The following is an 18332-nucleotide window of genomic DNA, read 5'->3' on the forward strand; positions in this document are numbered from 1 at the left end:
TTCAGTCTTTAACAGGCACCAACGTAGCCACACCCCCTCCCCGATCCTACCAATCAACTGGGAGGTCCACCATCCCTGCCGGCCAATTCCCTTCACAGTGCTTCTGCAAGTCCCGCCCACTCACAGAGCTACAGGGAGCTGTCCCTCTACACTTGCTGTATACGGCCCCCCACGCCCCTCCTCGCCGCACTGGCGACAGTGCCACCGGTCCTTCCGTCCTGGAGAAGAGGTCTGCAGTCACGCAAGGCCCGGGACCTCTCGAGCGATTCTAGGCAACCGCCTGCAAGAGGAAAGGGAAAAGCCACCCAGAGCGCCAGGCCTTCTGACCCCGGAAGTGGTTCTCCACTGTACAGTGGATAGGGGCGGGCCCAGCCGCAGGTCTAGCCCGGCATGCCCCGGGCTTCCGGTGACCTCTGGCCCTTTTCTGTCGTCCGCTCCTGCTGCTTAGCGTGCTCGCTCGCGCGTTGCTTTCCCTCCACGCTCCCGGCTTCCTCCCCACGCTGCCCGGTGACCGTGGCGCCCGCGACCGGCGCGGCGGCGGCGGAGGACAGTCGTCATGGCCGCCTCTAAGCCCATAGAGGCGGCGATGGCGGCGGCTGCTGCGCCCGGTTCTGGAAATGGAGTGGGCGGTGGCGGTGGGACTGCGGGCCCCGGCTCGGGCGCGGGGACCCTGCCGCGATGGCACGTGGCGCTGGCCATCGGGGCGCCCCTGTTGCTGGGTGCCGGGGCTATGTACCTGTGGAGCCGAAGGCGGAGGCGCCGGGAAGCGGGAGGCCGGGGCGACGCCAGCGGCCTGAAGCGCAACAGTGAACGGAAGACCCCCGAGGGCAGGGCCAGTCCGGCCCTGGGCAGTGGCCACCACGACGGTTCTGGAGACTCCCTGGAAATGGTGAGAAGCCGCCCGGGCCGTAGAGGTGAAAACGAGCGGATGCAGCTTTTCCTTGACCCGTTGTGCGGGTGAGGGGCCCTCCCACCGGTCGGAAACTGCCGAGTGGCCGCAGAGGACTTTTCTGATCGCAGAGTCGTTTCTGATTGCCTTTATAGGGAATGGAATAGCAGCTCCAGGCTGGCTAGCGTAGAGACGTTCTTTGACAATTTCCTTTGGGATCCAACAGAATACTTTGCCTTTCTTCTAAGTGACACAGCATTTATCCCTAGCATGTAGGTATGGGAAACATGCACAAATATAGTAATTCCATGTAAGCGAAGAAAGGCAAATTTCCCGGAACGATTGGAGTTGCACTGTGAGTTGTTATTGTGTTTCCCAAGACCAGAACTTTGCTAAGAACCTTTTAATAACAAGCCATTTTTCTTTCGGAGTTTCTTTCTCTGTCTCTGTCTGTCTCTGTCTGTCTGTTTCTCTCTCTCTCTCTCTCTCTCTCTCTCTCTCTCTCTCGTGTGTGTGTGTGTTTGGGGAGGGAGATTAGCAACTATTACAAAGTTCAAAAAAATCATTAGGTAGCTTTGTGTATAGGAAATAGTTCAATTTTTAAGGAACTGCGCCTCCCACCCCCGCTGCACATCTTAAAATGTTCTATTTCACCTGGACATATACACGTGTCCAAGCCTGATAAAGAGTCTCTGGTGTTATAACAAGCATTGAAGTGATGAACTACTCTATCGGATCTGGTGGTCAGACTATTAAATCTTTTTGACAAGTTTGACAGCTGTGTTCTGGAGAATTGGCATGGACTGAGATTGAGTGAGATAAGGGACTTTATCTAGGTCAGGAATTCTGTGGTGGTATTACCAGAGTAAACCGAGTTCAGAGAAACTTACAGGTAAATAACTCCCAGGTATATGCACGAGTAAATTCTTTATACACACCCGCATTCTATGTGCACTTAATATTCACGAGGAAAACTGTACAGTTAAATGAATGGCAGGCATTTTCATCCCATTCAGCCTGAAGACACGTTGTTCTTTTCCTAAATAGCTTCGAGGTTCTGGTATGTGACTCCAGGGATAGTGCTTACTGTGTGTGAGTCACTGTGCTAGCCAGCAGGAAGGCTGTTTGTTCTCCTATGGGGAAATTAAACAGCCAGTTTCTAACCAGAACTTACAATGTTGGAGGGAACCATGATCTTTGAGAGCTGAGGAGATGCCATTCTACACTCTCCTGTCCAGCATGTTATTTTGGTAACCTCAGTTTATGTCATTGTCATCCTGGTAGGCTAAGAGGATTAAATATTTGGTCCCTTCTATTTCATCCAGCACTAAAATGTTAAACCAAAGTTTTTAGGATGAAAGCCCGGTACTGGCAGCCCCAGCAAACTATGATGAGCAACCACACTCCAAGAAGCCCTTTACAGAGATAAATAATGGCAAAAAGCAAAGACTTGTTTAGTGTTGCCATACTGGAAAGAGGGGTGGCTAGTTGGTTCCAGTAACTTCCAAGTTTTTAGGTTACTCACCAGACCTTTAAGGTTTAAATGATGGGAGAATCTGGGCAAGAGGTATGGGAAATTAAGCAGCTCTGGTCGAGAAGTGGTATGGCAGTTCCGAGGGCTGGTGAGGGCTGAATGAAGGGTTCCTAAGGGGGTTAGTCTGGTCCCTATAAGACAATTGCGTATGTCCCAGGGCATGGACTCAACATCCAGGATAATTACCCTCGTCTGAGCGGTGCTCTGGAATCCAAGGTGACTCGAGGAAAAGGTTAAGGACAATGACTTAACCTCTGCGTTTAGTTGAGCTGAAGGGGACAGAATGCAGAGATGTTATGCTCTTGTCCTACTTTCAGTCATCTATGGGCCAGAGTGAGATTTTAAGGGCATTTTTAGCAAAGCAACCTGTAAGTGCCTGTTTAAGAAATGGTGTGGTTGTGAGTGCCCGTGAAGGTGGTTGTCAAGAGCATTCTTTGACTCAGTTATTGTTTCCATAGATGTGAAATTTTGTACATGTGAAAATTTCATATCTAAAGTTTCTATTTCATTTTAATCTGGAATAGTAGATAAGTAAACATTACATAAAAGTTCTTAAGTTCTATAGTAATCGTAAATTAAGAATAAGGGGAGCTGGCCTGGAGAGGTGTCTTGACAGTTAAAGAATGCATGCTGCTCTTGCAGAGAACATGAGCTTGTTCCCAGGACCTTGTCTGATAGCTCACGCTTGTAATTCCAGCTTCAGGAGGATCCAGGACCTCCAGTGTTCAAGAACACCCTCACTTGGTTGCACATAAGCACGTGTATGCATTTGCACATATATAACACAGAAATAACTAGTAAATTCCCTTTTTAGTATTGCAACATTGTCTGCAGCAGTGCTAATTATTTTAATATTTATAAGTGGCTTCTAGTTTTCTATAAAGAATAATTTTGATTGGCATGACTTCTGTTGAATTCTCTGCTTTAAAATGATTATTATATTTGTCCCAAAATAAAACTGAGCAAAACACTTGAACATGCCATTTTTTTTTAACCTCACCATGTAGAATTTAGGAATATGTTCCTGAAATCTTACTTGGAATTACTAAATTATTGTTTAGCAAGGCAATATTAAAAAATCTTTATTTTCTAGTGGAAATTATATCTTTTTTTTTTTTTTTTTGGTTTTTCTAGACAGGGTTTCTCTTTATAGCTCTGGCTGTCCTGGAGCTCACTTTGTAGACCAGGCTGGCCTCGAACTCAGAAATCCGCCTGCCTCTGCCTCCCGAGTGCTGGGATTAAAGGCGTGCGCCACCACGCCCGGCTGGAAATTATATTCTTAAAGAGTCATATTTGACTATTAGGAGTGTCTGCGTATAACTGACTACTCATCCGTATTTCCTATGGTTGGAAGACTCCTTCTGCATTAGCATTTGTCTCAGCTGAAGGTAAAACAGGCTTTCTAGATGCTGTGTCTTCAGCTGCACCAGTGGTAGATGTTCCCCTGTGTGACATGGGCCATGTCCAGTTATCACTTGTAAAAGCTTGGAAGAAAAATGCAAAGCTGTTCATGTTGGTTTCAAGATATTTAAAGAAAACATCTGACAGTTGATAGTTTATAAGAGTGAGGTAAAATATTAAAGCATGCTCCATTTTAATAGTTGTAAAATTTACCAGTGTTCTGTCTTACTCTAATAGTTTTTTTCAAACTTGAATTACAGATTTTCATCATTGGGAAATTTCTTATTTTATCCATGACACTTCTCACTCTAGATTTGAGCTACCTCAGATGAGTAACAAATATACACTAAGCCTAGTGTCCTAGTTGCTCTAATAGATATGCACTAGCTTAAGAGCAGTATCAATTTCATAACTTTATTAATTTCATAGTAACTTTTTTTGTTTTGTTTTGTTTTGTTTTTGTTTTTTTGTTTTTCGAGACAGGGTTTCTCTGTATAGCCCTGGCTGTCCTGGAACTCACTTTGTAGACCAGGCTGGCCTCGAACTCAGAAATCCGCCTGCCTCTGCCTCCCGAGTGCTGGGATTAAAGGCGTGCTCCACCACGCCCGGCCATAGTAACTTTTTTTAAAGATTTATTCATTTATTATATGTAAGTACACTGTAGCTGACTTCAGACACTCCAGAAGAGGGCATTAGATCTCATTAGGGATGGTTGTGAGCCACCATGTGGTTGCTGGGATTTGAACTCAGGACCTTCAGAAGAGCAGTCAGTGCTCTTAACGGCTGAGCCATCTCTCCATCCCCCTCATAGTAACTTTTTATTCCATCATGCTTTAAAGTCAATGATTCATAAGGAGAAAGTAGCTGTTGTAATATTCAAGGTTTTTAGCCATTATACAGATATTATTCCACATAAAGTGGTTGGGAACCACAGATCTATGCGAGAATAGTATTTAGACATGTTAGTGGAAGGGTTGGGGTTGTTTGCTGTGATCATCTCCCTCAATATGCAATTGTCCTCTTTCCCAGAGTTTTCCTTTAGTGCTTTGGTTTTATTTGAGTGTGATATAAGCATGGCTGTGTGCATCTGGGTGAAAATGCCCCTGAAGACCAGAGGCATCACATTCTCCTGGAGCTCGCATTAGAGGTGTTGGTGAGCAGCCCAGCATGGGTGCTGGAGCAGATCTCAGGTTTGCTACAAGAGCAGTTAGTGTATGTTCTCAACCACTGAGCTGTCTCTACCACCACCCTTCACCCTCACTGTGTAGCACTGGCTGGCCTCAGACTCAGCTGTCTGCTTCTGCTTCCCAAGTACTGGGATTAAAAACATACATTGTCAGGCCTAGCTCTAGTCATTAAAAAAAGTATCAAGGATTACTGATGACCCTCTTATTATAATTAATACTTTTCTAATCTTTAGTAATATTTTATAGTGCCCTTTTAATAATTTTTTCTTTTACTAAGACACATTTTCCTGATTTTATTTACTTTTTAACATCACTGATTGTTAATATTCTTCCCAGTCTCTTCTGCCTTTTCCCATTTAATGATCTTTATGGTTCTGCTGTAAGAATTCTTATATACTCTAGCACTTGTATGGATGTTATCCAGACTTCTCACAAGTTCTAACTTGAAAGGAGTCTTCATTTGTCTCACAGGTATTCAGTCTCCTCCTTTTCCTAATCACACCTCTTCTTAAGTAATGTGTCTCATAGGATGCCCGCCTCCAGCAGTCTTAGGGTCTTGCTCTCTCTTTACCACCTTTATGTTCTCTATATCTAATCAGTAAATAAAAGCAGACTATTCTACGCCGTATCTTAAATAGGTGACTAATCCATTCCCACTGCTATCGTTCCTCAACTGAATAGATACTGCCCTTTTTTAATCTGTATTTTTTTAAGTTAGAGTCAGCTCTGTCCATGTTTCCTGCATCTGTGGATTCAACAAATGAAGGATCAAAGCTATTAGGGGGCAGGGGATTGCACAACTATTGAACATGTACATTTTTTCATTCCCTAGATAACACAGTAATGCTTTACATAGCATTACATTTTACTAGGTAATGAGTAAATTAGAGATGGTTGAAAGTACAGAGGAGAGAACTGGACATTGTAGCTTAGTTGGTAGAGTGCTTGGTTAGCTTAGCTTACACAAAGCCCTTAGTTTGTTTCTCAGCACTATAGAAAACCAGGTGTGGCATATGCTTGTAATCCTAGCACTTGAGGTAGAGGAAGGAGGAGCATCCTGCGCTACATTGGAAGCAGTACATATAAAATCACAGCTGCTTGGGGAACTTACTTGAGCCCACAAGTTTGGAACTAATCTGGAAAGAATAGCATGACTTACTGAAACAAAACAGGCTAGAGGATGTGCCCAAGTACTACACAAATAGTGCATAGGGGATTTGAATAGCCACAGATTTTGGTGTGGATGAGGGTCTAGAACTAATCCTCTGGATATTGAAGGACAACTGTAGTCTTCTGCTTTGTTGTCCCTACTACATTAAATCCCATGAGTCCCATGCTTAAAATAATAAAGCTCTCCAGTGCAGATAAAGTTCTGTTTATCTTGAATGATGTTTCTCCATGGAGTTAATTCTCTGTAACCTTTCTACTCTAGCCTCATGCCTGCCGAGTGGAATTACAGGAATATGTTACCACACTCAGCTGCCATTTGATTCTGGTCCGGTGTTTGGATGTTCTATAAACATTGCCTCTCACACATTCTCTTCATAAAAGACACAACAATGAAGTCATCTCACCTTTTCTGAAATCCTGGTCTATGTGATCCCATAATTTCCCAGGTTATATATAGCATTGATCATTGAGATGCTAGAGTTTCTTATTCTTAACTTTATTACTATTGTAGTCTTGAATCTGTAAACACTGGGATTGTCGCTGTTTTATTTTTCTCTTTTCAGAACTTAATGAAGTGCCTGACATACAGCAGGTATTTGAAACTAATTTCAAGTATACGTTTATAGGCATAAATATATAAATTAGTGACTGGAGAATCCTTATTTAGAATGGTTCGGCTTAAAATATGTCAACTTTATAGTGGTATGAGAGCAACAGACATTCAGTAGAAACTTGAATTTTCATCTTGTCCCAGGTTAGGTGCTCTGTCCTATAGAATAATCTTTTGCAATTATGAGCAGCCGGAGAGAACCAGAGCTACAGGATTATGTGGAGAAGCCACCATTCTGTATTTTACTGTGATGCTAAGCTATGGAGTCTACTAACTTAGGTTCACTTCAGATATGTTCTTTCTATTGTCTGTTTGTTTTCATGTGCTCTGTAACATAGCCATATCAAGAGACTTGTTTAGATACCAGTCCTTTTCTGGCATGTTGCACATTTCCGTGTCCATTAAACCTTTTGGGTTGATATTTTTCCTTCCTGAAATACTTTTTTGGTTTTTTTTTTTTTTGGTTTTTTTTTGGTTTTCGAGACAGGGTTTCTCTGTATAGCCCTGGCTGTCCTGGAACTCACTTTGTAGACCAGGCTGGCCTCGAACTCAGAAATCCGCCTGCCTCTGCCTCCCGAGTGCTGGGATTAAAGGCGTGCGCCACCACGCCCGGCCTGAAATACTTTTTTAATGTTCATTAGCTATTCGGTTTCAGAGAAGATTATAAGCAACTTTCACTAACAGTTTACTGGAGCTGAAACTTACTAAAACTTTTATTGCAAACTATAACTTGTTTGTTAGAGGATTACTTCTTCAAAACATGATGGGCGATTTTTGCCTCTTACTTGACAAGTTGTAATGCATAGTAATGTTTGTTGAAGAGAGAAAAGACACACCTAGTGCTTTCATTGTCTCCTAAATGTGTAGCCTGAGGTGCTTGCTTTTGATTCCTCAGGTTTTACCTCAAGTTTGGATTTGTGTGTATATTACTATTCCTTGAGCTGATAATTTTCTTGCCGGGTGTGTGCTTTACTACTGGTCTAATGTTTTTCTTATGTAGATTGGGATTTCAGTATTTGATTAGTCATAATTCATTTGAAAAGTGGTCATTTACTTGTTTCCTATGCTGTCATGTAGCATGTTCCTTCAGGAAGAACTACTCTGTAGGGTTTTTATAGCTGTGTCCAAACCTGTGATGCTTGAGCACCTTATTTGTGGGTGTAAATTATATTTTAAAAAATGTTTATTAATTTAATTAATTAATGTATGTGAGTACAGTGTAGCTGTCTTCAGACACACCAGAAGGGAGCATCAGACCCCATTACAGATGGTTGTGAGCCACCATGTGGTTGCTGGGAATTGAACTCAGGGCCTCTGGAAGAGCAGTCAGTGCTCTTAACTGCTGAGCCATCTCTCCAGCCCATAAATTATATTTTTGAATAAAGTGTACATCATACTTTATATGCATTCTCATATGCTGAAGTCATCTTGACATGATAATACCTAATACATGGTAGATGTTAGTTTCTTAACTATTTTAGAGTAATTAAAACAGGAGTATGTATGTGTAGTACAGATTCAAGGTCCACTTCAGATCCATTTTAGATCTAATCACAATATGTCAACAGCAGTTAAGTTTTTGTTGTTGTTTTTCTCCCTTGAATATTTCCACTCTACAATTTGAATTCATGGATTCGGAAAGCCAATGTGTAGTGATAAATTTGGGGCTTGAGGAATATTTGGCTCAGAGAGTAATATGCTTACAGATCAATATGTGTTCAGATCCCTACTGCCACGTAAGATGCAGTTGTAGACCCTAGCTCTGAGGAAACAGGCAGATGCTTCCTAGTGGCTCACTGGCTAGCCAGTGTAGGCAAAATTGAGATTAGGTTCAGGGAGAGGCACTGTCTCAAAAAACAAGGTAGAAAAGCAGCTAAAGGAGATATCCCAGTGTCACCCTCTGACTAGCACGCAAGTACAGTGAACAAATTGTACTTTCCCAGCAAAGAGAAAACTATCTGGTGTTGCTGGTCATTCCATTTGTATGGAATAAATCTGTAGAGAGCATCATACCTTAATGTTTTCTTTGTTCCTCTCCAGAGGGTAAACATTGGGCTCGTTCTTGTTTGTTTGTTTTGGCTTGTGTGCTGGCAAGTAGATGAGTATGGCAAATGTTGTTCTATTGATGAAGATTCTTAATTGTCCAAAAGTGTCCTCCATAAACATAAGCTATGCCATCCATACAATATAAAATAACGTGGTGTTAAATCAGATCCATGGAATTTGAATTCTGCCTTGGGCATAGTGCTAATTCTGTTAGGGCTTTTTGCATAAAATAGGACTAGGTACACCTGTTATGTCTTTAGGATGTAGCTCTTAAAAACATTTCATCAGCAATTTTGACAATAATTGATAACTTCTTTCATGCATCATTTCCATGATATCCTCTCTTTGGATCCAGACATTTGTTGGATTGACTTATCAGAATCATATTGGCATAACTGCTGCTGATTATTCATTATAAGGAGAAAAAAATTACTCAAATCTGGGGTAGAAAATGCTAAATTTTATAATTTAAAGCAAATGATAGTATGATATAATGAGCAAAAAAGAACATTTTTAATTACTTATGTTCTTTACATTATTCACAGAGATTAAATTTATGTCCCTGTCCTGCCTTCTTTAAAGAAAGAATGCATATGACTTAGTCTCTTCAAAACTGTATTCCTCAGAGAGACTAAGGAGCTTTCAGCTTTGTTTTCAGGGCGGCCAAGGTGGCCACCATGCTACTGGTAGCAAGTAGTGTTACTAGAGCTTCCCTAGTGGGACTGCCAGTGTTAGCATATGGTGAGATTAATGTTTGTGTGTGTGTACATGCACACACACATGGATGTGAAAGTTAGAGGTCAGCTTTGGGTTTCATTTCTCAGAAGCCAGGCAACCTGTGTCTTGAGACAGTTTCTCTTACTAGGACCTGGGCCTCTGATTAGACTAAGCTGACTGGTAAGGCAAGAAGCCCCAGTTCACCTGTCCCTGACTCCCCAGTTCTGGGATTACACAAGTGCCAGCATGCCCAGCTTTTTATGTGGGGTATAACTTAGTTCATCGTGCTTATACAGTGTGCCCTGTGTGGACTGAGCCACCAAGGTTAATGTTCTTTAAACCTGCCGGACTTGAATGTATACGGCCAGCCTGTAATAAAACTAATTGTGATAAAAAGTCTCAGAACTAAGAACTTTTCATAAAATTTAATTACAAAATTTATAGCACTCCAAAAAAGACTACCAAAGTGAAGTTGCTTTCAGTAATGTTAAATGAGTTTGTGGTTTTTTAAAACACTTTGGTAGCTTCTGAATAGACCAATAGACAACATGCATTCTGGAAGTTTTCTTGGTCAAACCTTGTTCTCCATTTGTTCCTCGGCTGTGTTCGTTGTAATATAGCCCCTCTTTAAATTAATTATAATTCTTTTTTCCTTTCAAGATGTCTAATTGTGGATGCCAGGCATTTTATAGTTCAGTGGTAGAATGTGTGCTTTGCATGTAAAAAGCCCAGCAGCTTCTCCCCACCTCACTTTCCTCTGCTGTTTAGTTTCTTTATCAGATACTAGGTTTTTTGTTTGATTTGGGTGCCTCACTTGAATGTATTGACTTTCTTTCAGTGTTAGCAGTTACTCTTTGTGTGGTCTCTTGGAAAGAAGACCATCCTCCCTTCAGGATGGCACAGCCCTATTGCAGTCTGACTTGTGCTTTTGTCTAGTAGAGAAAATGGATTAAAGAGGGTATCCTAAATGCAAGCTGTCTAATTATCACCCTGATGGTTGTCGTCCTAAAGCCATACAAGGGGTTCTCATTTGGCTTTTCCTTCCTTCCTTCCTTCCTTCCTTCCTTCCTTCCTTCCTTCCTTCCTTCCTTCTTTCCTTCCTTCCATCCATCCATCTGTCTGTGTCTGTCTGTCTGTCTCTGTGTGTGTGTGTCTCTCTCTCTTTCTTTGTTATTGGTTGTGATGTTGGTTGTTTGTTTTTAAGACAGGGTTTCTCTGTATAGCCCTGACTGTCTTACAACTCAGTCTGTATACCAACTTAGAGATCCAGCTGCCTCTTCCTCCTGAGTGTGGGCATTACAATCATGCACCACTACACCTGACTCACTTGTCTTTTCTTGTTGGTTCCAGCATATTTTCATAGTCATATGAATGTGCCTCCCTTCTCCCTCCCAATAAAAATCATAACGTTTTAAGTAAGCTTTGTTTGACTGTATTCATAGCTATCCTATGACACTTGAGGCCTGGGCCCTGAGTTTGATTTCCAGTACCTCCAAAAGGGAAGTAAATAGTATATATGTTTCCAGCCCTTAACCAAATCCTCTGTGGTGTGTAAGGGCTCCAGCTTGACATGACCCTATCCATCATCTTGGCCATAACTACCCATTGCCTAACAGTTTCCTTGAATGTGTGAGAACAATCATTTTGAAAGAGGCCAGGTGTTGCCCTGTTGGCTTGAACCTACCTTTGTCTACGCCTTCTGCTTTGGTGTAAAGATCCTTCTTGCTACTGCCTAAAATAGGAACTTGGGGATCTGCTGATCTCTTTTTTAATAGAGCTGTTGCTATTTGCTTTCAACCCAGATTGGCATTCAACTCTTACCTTAGACTTTCTAGTGCTGTTATTACAAGGTTGTGCTACCACACCCAGCTCTGGTAGCTGGTGTTCATACACGGGAACTAGAGTTTTCCAAAACAGAAGGTTTAAATTACCTGGGCTGAGAAACATGTCTTTATACCCATTTGGTTGGCAAACATTAAAATTGCCACTTGTAATGTTGGCAGAAATGATAGGTTAATGTGTTAATATTTTTGGAAGAAGTCTGGATGGTTTTAAACTGTAAACAACCATCCTATCTTCTCATATTCTTTCATCGACTTGTTTAATCACCATGGTCTGAGTTTATTCTTATATGTCATTTCTTAATAATCATTTTCTCTCATTTCAGAGCTCTCTGGACAGAGCCCAAGCAGCCAAAAACAAAGGCAACAAATATTTCAAAGCAGGAAAATACGAGCAAGCTATTCAGTGTTACACCGAGGCTATTAGTTTGTGCCCTACTGAGAAGAATGTAGACCTTTCTACATTTTATCAGAACAGAGCTGCTGCCTTTGAACAATTGGTATGTACTCTGGGTTGTTTCCGTTGTACTCCATTGCTTTTCCTCTGTTTATCAAAGTCTCAGTAAATTCTACTCAGATGTAATGCACTTTTTGAAGTTGATTTGAAATTATAAGGATTTTTCATTTCAGTGTTGATAGCCAAACTAAACCCAAAATTCTATAAATTTTAATAAAACCAGATAGTTTAAGTTGCATAGTGATCCTACCGGCCCCCACACACAAAAGTTTGAGACCATTTGTTTAATTTTTGTTTCTTTGTCTACAATTTGGAAAAGGAAGAAAACAATGAGTTCCTCTTACACACACTGATAGTCCATGGCTTTTGTCATTAGCATGTCTTGTACAGTTTTGATATCAGTGTATCTAAATCATTCATTCCTATTAAGGACTATGTAATACAACAGTGTACTTTAACTAAGATATGAAATTGCTTGAAGACCAGCATCTAGTGTTTTCAAAAGTAAAAGTTCCCTGAATACAGAGAAATGAAAGTGAGGTAAGCAGAGACCGAGTAAGGAAGAGGCTGTAGGCAGTGAGTTGCATTCGAGCTCAGTGTGCTAGTCTCCGCTGTGTTGTCAGCACTGAGGAGGGCGAGGAGCATGTGTGTAACTTAGCAAGACTGGGTAAAGAAAATATGAATAAGTGAAACAAATTAATCTGCACTTCGTTCAGTAGAATAGAGTACAATAGAAGTGTTTAAGGACTTTTAGCAATCAGAGGGGTGACAGGGGAAGCAGGTAAGCATATTGTTGCAGTAGTCTACACAACACATAAGGGAGAGCTGAAGACCAGCAAAGTTGGCTATTGCATTGGGTATGAAACATAAAGACAAGAATTTTAATTCCATCAGGGTGCAGGATGAAAGAGACAGCCAATAGCAGATAGTTTAACACACATCTGTAATTTAGCAGGGTGGCCAGGCTACAGATGTTATATAAAGCTAGACAGTCACCTAAGAAGAAGAGAGGTGAGTGCTTGAACATTGCAGCATGTAGCAATTAAATAGATGGAAGAATTCAGTCAAATCAAATGAGAGTGGGCAGCCATTAATGTAAGTAGATAGCAGGCAGATGGCAAGGTGGACTAATGGCAAATTGCTGGTAAGTGGGGAGGTAACTGTAAGAAGTAACAATCTGAACATGCATCCTTGTCTTAGGATGCATCAGAACTGAGGTGGGTGTTTGCAGAGAAGGAACAGCTGAAAGAGTAAGACCTTGGCGTGGGGACGGTGTGGATCCAGACCAGTAGTGCTGAAGGAGTGAGGTGGAAGGTGGAAACAAAGCCAAGATCTTTATTGCCTAGTGTTGGGGGGGGGGGGGCAGGCAGACAGGGAGGGTTTTGGTTTTTTTTTTTCTCCTTTGTTTTGGATTTTGTATATTGTTGTTACTCTTAGAATTGGAAATACTTTCATTGAGAAACTCTTTAACACTTGGCCTGTCAGGTTTTGAAAACTCAATTCTGTTGAACGGTTCTGTTTTCAGTGTAACTGTTTTCTTTTTTCTTTTCATGCTTTCAATTACAGCAAAAATGGAAAGAAGTGGCACAAGATTGTACAAAGGCTGTTGAACTTAATCCCAAATATGTGAAAGCCCTCTTTAGACGTGCAAAAGCCCATGAGAAGCTAGACAATAAGAAGGAGTGTTTAGAAGGTGAGGGCATTTCTGTATTTTCCTAGGAAAAATACTGAAGGCTTTAGAGTCACTAGTAAATTTATATGAAACTGCCTTGGGAGTATAGAGATCAGCTAATTATCTTTCAGGGTTAAACTATGCCGAGTTTGAGACTTTGTTCTCTAATTAAATAGAAATTACTGGTACTTAAGTTCTATCTTTGTTTGCCACTGTGTAATATTTATTGGTTGGTTGGTTTGTTGGGGGCGGGGGGGGGGGGGCATGGACTCTTCGTAGCCCTGGCTGTCCTGGAACTCACTGTGGAGACCAGCTAACATCAAACTCACAGAGATCTACCTGCCTCTGTCTCCCAAGTGCTAAGATTAAAGGCACATAAGCAACCATACCCACCCTGAACTGAGGAGTTATTCATGAATATTAAGACTAAGAAAATCAGAAAAGTAGTTTTAGCAGGTTAGTGTTGACATATTTTCAGCTGTTTTCTTGTATAAATGTGAAATAACTTGGAGATGAGTTATTAAGGAAACCATTTTTCCCTTCATATTTTCAAACATTTCATACACAGTTGCAGATTATGTGATTGCTATAAAACCCAAGTGAAAATGTCATTCTCTGAAAATGCTATAAATGTACTTCTGCCTCTAATTGGCTATCTCAGTTTCCAAAACTGCAATTAAAGTGCAGGTCACAGGCTTTTAAAGTTCATTTGTCTAAGTGATGTGATGCTAAACCAAAGTACAATTTCTACAGTCTAAAAGTACTTTCAGTACCTTTTTGCGTGTCCTTGAAAAACTGTCAGCAGTAAAGTTTAGCCATAATTACTCTTTTGATAACTTTCTGGGGTTGATACTGGGGAATAGAACTCAGGATCTCGCTTAGCATGCTTTTGCCACTGAGCTGAGCCTAAGTGCTTTACTCTTGTTGTTTTATTAAAGGAGGGTGTTTTAGATCTTGCTAGGAAATTTAAGTCTTGTGATGTCCTATGATGGTTGAAGAATGTTTTTGAAATGGGAATGCTGTTTTGAAGCTACTAGTAAAAATAATTGTCAGAGAAGAGGCTGGTTGTAGTTTCAGATCAAAGAACTGGTGTAAGAAAGGAGCTTAGCCAGAGTCAGCTAGGAAATGTGATGCTGACGGACTTGCTTGGGAGAGTAAGGCCGCGGGATTAGGAAGAGAGGCCACCACTATTGCTTGAATACTTGGAATGGCTGGATAAGTGATGGGAACTTCCAATCTTCCAAATTTCAAACCACTTTATTGTGAACTGTATATAGAAAGTGGTGTTTTGAGGATGTTTTTTAGCTCTGTGGCAAAGTAGCTGTGGAGACAGAATAAATTGAAGGCCTTTAAAATGCTACTTAGGAGGCAAGGCAAGAGGATTTATTGGGTAGAGTTTGATAACATGGTAACAGCCTAAGCCACATAGCAAGATGTGATTCTACTGTGTCAGAATATTAGACCATTGAGAGCCATCAGAAATTAAACAGGATAAGCACACTCATTTTACAGGTGAGGAAAACAAACCTCAGCCAAGTACAGTAGTGACAGTTCCTTGAAAATTAGACAGTTCCATATGCTTTTAGTTGAGTTTCACCTTTTGTAATTCAGTTGTACCTATTTGATACTGTTGGTCATTTTCATAATAATTCCATAATTCTATTTTCTGTCTTTTCCAGACGTCACTGCTGTGTGTATATTAGAAGGGTTTCAAAATGAGCAGAGCATGCTGTTAGCTGATAAAGTTCTTAAACTTCTCGGGAAAGAGAATGCCAAAGAAAAATACAAGGTAAATTAATATGAGTTAGTAATAATTGAATGCTGCTTGAACCAAGACATACTGTGTATGATAATTGAAATTAAAACTGGCTTGTGTTTCTTTTTCCTATACTCTTTGGTTGTTATAGCATATCAATTTTCAGTAAGTCTACAGCTGTACTGAAAGAAACATTTTATGTATTAGGGATTGTCACTCAACAGCCCAAAGATCAAATCCAATCTGCTTCCTATATATTAGCTGCTTGCATATTGCTTGGCTATTTTGTGCTGCTACAACATAGTTGAGTGGTTGTTACAGTATTCAAAGTCTATGTGCTATATAATGGCTAAACTGTCTATCACCTGAACTTTTGTAGAAAAGTACTTTCCTGCTCTTGCTCTGTATCATTAGTTTTTAAAGGTAAATTATATCAATGAACATTAGTGACATAATTTAACTCAACAGAGCAATGGATACAGCTATGTGGTCCCATATCTAAGCTGGTGACTCTTACAATATAAGTACTTGGGAGGCTAAGGTAGGAGGAGCACCAGGAATTTGAGGCCAGCCTGTGCTATAAAACAAGATCGTAGTCTTTTAAGAAGGGGAGAGAGAAAAGTCATGGTCCCACCCCCTTCGGGGTTTTGTTTAATGGAACAGATGTTAAGTATAGAAGAGCTGATGTTAACTATTAGAGGAAATAGAGTGCTGGAAGAGTGAGAGCTGAGCTGAAAATCACCAAAGATGGACTGCTAAGTGTCAGGGATATCAGGGCCCTTATTCTCTTTTTCCTTTCCTGACATGATAATCTCAGAAACTAATCTATACAGTTGGGCTTAGTTGGCACATTCCTGTAGTTCCATTACTTGGGAGGTAAAACAAGGGAATTATAAGCCAGGCTAGTCTGCATAGAGACCCTGTCTCAAAACAACACTTAGCAGGTTTCATTGACATAGGCTTTCATGTATTAACATGTAGAGTGAATCCAAGGGCGATAGGACTAAACTGCACTAGGGCTCAGAACTTTATTGCCTTTCCACAATTTGTAAGTAAATTTTTTAAATCACCCATGAAACATGTTGGAGTCCCAGTTTTATCCTGTGGCTTAGAGCCTAATATTGTTTATTAATTTGAAAACAAAAATTCACTTGTTTTAAGTCATTTTTATTCTGTAGTATACTTGCTGCTTTGATTAGTATTTTCCTTTTAAAGAGAAGCTTAAACATGATTGAATTTCAGAACCGTGAACCTCTGATGCCATCTCCACAGTTTATTAAATCTTACTTCAGTTCTTTCACCGATGATATAATTTCTCAACCAATGCTTAAAGGAGAGAAGTCTGACGAAGATAAAGACAAGGAGGGAGAAGCTTTAGAAGTAAAAGAAAAGTAAGTATGCGGAGCACAGTGGCTGCCGGATGGACTGCACCATGAAATATGCCTGGACCACAAGTAGGCGCTCAGTCACCTCGAAACTCTATGTACAGATACAGTTAAATATAATCTTAAATTATATTATTATTATTATTATATACCTCTCTTTCTAGCAGATACTATTAGTTCTCTGGTATTTCAGATTTTTCTGTCAGAGTCGTCCTGCTTTTGTAGTTACTGAGATTATCAAGAAAACACCCCTTAAGTTAATTAATGTGGTTAGAAGACAAATTTGAAAGTGCTACCTTAAATTATATGTAACTAAATTCTAAATGTTTAAGTGCAGAGTAGCTCTTAATTTATAAGCTGGTGAGTGCTTAGAAATGCTATAAATTTCTTCAGGTTTTTTTCTACTTGTTCAGGACAGTGACAATCTTGTGTTTTATACTATTAAAAGCTGAAGTCAAAGGACACATGCCTTTATAGCTGGAGACCTTGGGATATAATATATATGCCATCTAAGCCTGCACGTTCATATTAGTCAGTGCTTGTGTTTTTCAGTTAGGGTAACTCCTCCCTAATATAAGGTAGTAGTGTTGCTAATTGGGTATTTATTAATGTGTATGGAAGGAAAGGAAATAGTATTCCCTGTATTAAAACACAACTGAGTTTTAAGGAAATCTGTATAATTATACCAAGATAGGTACATTTTAGTTGGTATGTAATGTTTCAGAAAGTCAGTTGGGAAATACTTGTTTCAGATATCACATAACTTTATTAACAGTGATACAGAAACAATAAACAGTCCTCATCCTATTAAAAACTAGAGCAAAGTTAATCACCTTCTATCAGCTATGGTGAGAGATGACAAGATATGAGTCATAAACTCACAGGAGCTCAGGCTGAAGCCATTGCTTCAGTTCGCAGTTTGTATTTCTTCTGTCTTACTCCAAGCCGTGGTGTCACCATGTTTTGATGACACCACTACTGCTAATTCTCAGTTTACAGGGTTATTATAAGATTTAGAGGCCTATGTAATTACTTAGCATATTTTCAGTTAGCCCACTAACTGAACTTGTCACGTTCAATCAAATCTTAATATAATTGTTCCTGTTTTCTTACCCTGGTAACCTAAGCAAAAAAAAAATAAATAAAGTTAGTGTGAAGGTACAGAAGTTAGAAGAATTTGATATCATTTTTCTTATAGATCACATACCAGTTTTCTCTATCTAGACTATAAAAACTGAAATGAGAAATTATATTTTAATTTACAGTGCTCTTTATAAATACATTGTAAGTTGACAGCATGTTAAGTCAAATATGCATTTACTTTACCTAACTACTGAGCAATATAGCACACTGCAGAGAAACAATTTTTTACCCTTGTAATCCTGTGGGTAATTCTGAGCTGTCACTTCATGAATAGGGTTGTATCCCATGTCTCTACTTCAGTGCAAGATAAACATTTTGAAGTATATACCTCTAAAGTATATCACTTTCACACCATGTTAATGTACAGCTGTCATGTATCAAATGTCTTAGAAACCCTGTAGACTCCTTCTTTTTTTCTGTCAGAAACCTTCATTAGGTCCCTCCTGTAGCAGTCATCATCTTAGAAGAATGTTGTAGCTGGGCTGTGGTAGGAGCCCATGCCTTTAATCCCAGAACTTGGGAGG

The 18332-nt window shown here is 40.2% G+C and overlaps 1 protein-coding gene across 1 annotated transcript in view; it reads left to right on the top strand.

The window, feature by feature from the left end:
* Positions 1-351: 351 nt before the first annotated feature.
* Tomm70 (translocase of outer mitochondrial membrane 70) overlaps positions 352-18332 on the top strand; it is a 32038-nt gene continuing 14057 nt past the window's right edge. The window contains exons 1-5 of the mRNA XM_021184847.3: positions 352-889; positions 11722-11895; positions 13419-13545; positions 15204-15313; positions 16523-16671. Coding sequence (XP_021040506.1) covers positions 557-889; positions 11722-11895; positions 13419-13545; positions 15204-15313; positions 16523-16671 — 893 coding nt within the window. The 5' untranslated portion in view covers positions 352-556. The remainder of the gene's footprint in view (positions 890-11721; positions 11896-13418; positions 13546-15203; positions 15314-16522; positions 16672-18332) is intronic.

Source organism: Mus caroli, unplaced genomic scaffold (assembly GCF_978045245.1).
Source record: "Mus caroli unplaced genomic scaffold, Mus_caroli_1 scaffold_17, whole genome shotgun sequence".
Taxonomy (NCBI): domain Eukaryota; kingdom Metazoa; phylum Chordata; class Mammalia; order Rodentia; family Muridae; genus Mus; species Mus caroli.